Source organism: Myotis brandtii, unplaced genomic scaffold (genome assembly GCF_000412655.1).
Source record: "Myotis brandtii unplaced genomic scaffold, ASM41265v1 scaffold303, whole genome shotgun sequence".
NCBI classification, from domain to species: Eukaryota; Metazoa; Chordata; class Mammalia; order Chiroptera; family Vespertilionidae; genus Myotis; species Myotis brandtii.
Genome location: NW_005361573.1, coordinates 1,319,035 through 1,322,044, shown reverse-complemented (window position 1 = coordinate 1,322,044; position 3,010 = coordinate 1,319,035). Strand labels below are relative to the sequence as shown.

General features: G+C 44.7%; 1 protein-coding gene across 1 annotated transcript in view; it reads right to left on the bottom strand.

The window, feature by feature from the left end:
* ADRBK2 (adrenergic, beta, receptor kinase 2) overlaps positions 1-3,010 on the bottom strand; it is a 70,519-nt gene that overhangs the window by 35,100 nt on the left and 32,409 nt on the right. The window contains exons 6-7 of the mRNA XM_014542423.1: positions 2,236-2,310; positions 1,791-1,852 (exon numbers count right to left, since the gene is read on the bottom strand). Coding sequence (XP_014397909.1) covers positions 1,791-1,852; positions 2,236-2,310 — 137 coding nt within the window. The remainder of the gene's footprint in view (positions 1-1,790; positions 1,853-2,235; positions 2,311-3,010) is intronic.

Here is a 3,010-nt window from a genome sequence, read left to right as displayed (position 1 = left end):
AGGGGGTGTTGGGGGGAGGGGGGTTTAGCACATTACAAACCACCAAATGCTTGGTCTGAGATGGATTTTTTTTTTTCATTTGAGAATGTATTAACATTAAAAAAAGCACCCAAAAAGGTGTAACAATAAACTAATTGACTTAAAAAAATAATGCATTTATACAAAGTAGTAAATGGTTCAGGAAATCCAGAATTTCTAAATGCTCGCCTAAAATGCAGTCAGGGTGACCGATTCAGTCGGATTTTGAAAACCACATGCAGGTTGAGCTTCTTCCCCAATTGAAATGATCACCCCCATCTCTCCCCTGCACCCCAAGGATCCCAGAGCAGCTGGGCTGACCCCGAGGTGGGAAAGGTCAGCCCTGAGGACACACGGCAGTGGAGTCAGCCCTGAGCCGGCAGCCTATCCATTCGGTTTGCTGCTGCTGCTGCTTTTTGGCCAAGTTCCTGCTCCCACCCAGAACAGTGTAATCATTTGTATGCATATTCGTTTCCCAAACTCTTGACTCCGCTCCAGGATAAAATTATCCCTTGAACTCCAGTGGAACCACAACACAAGCTTGTTTCTTTTCTAAATCCCTGGAACATGTGGAGAGCAACGCTGCCATGAAGCAGCATTTGTTCTTAAAGGGCAATCACGGCCCAGCTGCAGGCGGCCCAGCAGCGGGCACATCATCACGGCGATTGTCTGGATCGCAGCCGGGTGTGCGGAGAAAGGCACAGCCAGAGCGCGTGGGGATGCGGGTTAGAAAGCCAGACTCCAGCGGTGCGTGACCACAGACAAACATACTCCCCGCACGGAAGGACTGGCTGCCCGGAGCTGAGTGCTTTAGAGACGCCACTGAAGTGTGTCAGACCTGTACATGGCTCAAGGGACACATCTAGTAGGTATGTTAATGATACATACGATCACAGACATCACTTGCCTGCACCCTTCAAATTCTATTAGAACCAGGCACGAGCTTGTCCCATTTTGGGGGACACGATTTCAAAGTCCAAACAAATGAATTAGGCGAGGAAAGCCGTGTGATTGCGTTAGGAAAGGTGTCCCAGTAAGAAGCTTTGAGTATCAAGGTTCCCCAGCCTCTTTAAACATTAGACCACTTTGAGGCTGAAGAACTCAAAGTTGCAAGGGGGTGGGGAGCTCTTACGAAGTACAAGTTAAGTTTTTATTTTATTTTGTCCCCTCCTGGCAAATCAAAATTATAATGTGAAGTATCAAGGAAATAGGCTAACACAAAGCCTGGTACATAGTTCATGGTCAATAAATACTTGGTGAATGAATAAATTAACATGCATTTTAAGGACAGCATTTATTGGGTTAAGTGGGGTACACCTGCACAGTACAAGATTTTATTTATGTGTGTGTGTGTGTGTGTGTGTGTGTGTGTGTGTATATATATATAGTCTAGAAGTCTGTTGCACAAAGATTCGTGCAATAGGCCTTCCTTTCCCTGGCTGCTGGCACCGGTTTTCCTCCGGCACCCGGGACCCAGGTCTTTGGTCCGGCCGCAGCGGAGAAGCCAAGCCTCTTCAGTCTTCAGTCTTCGCTCCACGCCTGCGTATACAAATTAATCGCCATCTTTATTGGGTTAATTTGCATAGTTGCTCTGATTGGCTGGTGGGTGCAGCAGAGTGACACCAATTTGCATGTTTCTCTTTTATTAGTGTATATATATATATTATTCTAATACTATAATGTTACATGTCAAATATCACAGTAAAAGATTTATATATGTATATATGTACACACACACACACAAACACATATATATGGGGAGAGTTTCATACCTTTCCATAAATTTTTGAAAAATGTTGCCTCGAAGACTTTCACAGATTTCTTCTATGTATGGCTGAAAGGAAAGGAGAGAAATTCCGTTCGGGGCACATGTGGGAGACTGAAAGGAAAGGAGAGAAATTCCGTTCGGGGCACATGCGGGAGACAATCAATCGATGTGTCTCTCTCACATCAATGTTTCTTTCTTTTCCTCTTCCTCCCTCCCTCCCTTCTACTCTCTAAAATCAATGGAAAAAATATCCTCGGGTGCGGATTAACAACAACACAAAAAAAGTACATTTCAATGAGGAGACAAGCAATATTAAACTTCAGCTGCTCCAGATAAGAACAGCCTGACATGTCAGGTCCTCCGCTGGCTACACACATGGGAAGAAAATGCCACCAAGTCCAACTGCTAAGCAAAGCAGATGCTCTCACTGCGAAACGCTTTCGCCTCACCTGGAAGAGCGCGGACGTCACTTGTTTCTTGGACAGAAGATACTGCACGTGGTCCACAGCTTGCTTCGAGAATGGCTTTTAAAAATCAAAAACAACATGGTTTTCAACAACTATCAACCATAACCAACCTCTACGTTATATAACATCACAACGCAAATTTAACACAACATGTATTCAACAGTAACCTAGAAACATAACTAAGGACATTATAGTAACGTGCATTCGCTAAAAAAGATCTGAACAAATGTGTTCCTCTGAGGGTTCTTAGACACCACGTTGGGAAAAATGGTGAGCGTGGGGGGAGCTGGCTGATATCGAATCCCACAAGAATTCAAGATCCCTGTGAGAAAAGGAAGTTTAGAGAATCTTCCTTATCATCAGCTTATGAACTGAAAATATCCCTCGATGAGCTGATAATGGGGTCCTACAAATGTACAATTCCTATGAAACTGAATTATCTATGTAAGAGAAAATGAATGCGTGCAAACAGCCTAAGAATTAAATGCCAGGATTGCAAACGGAGCCAGGGCGGTGAAAGGCTCTAGGTCAAGGGAATGCCCTGCTGTAGCCACAGCAGAGGGAACTGCTTCTAAAAGAACAAACTTACTACACGACAAGGATTACAAGCTCTATCCTCCCCCCAAACTTCTTCAGTAATGCACAATAAGAAGAAATGTGGGTGGGTGGAAGGTAATCAACCAAGGACCTTATATGCATATATGCATGGCCCATGGACACAGACGATGGGGTGGTGAGGGCCTGGGGCGGGGGGTGG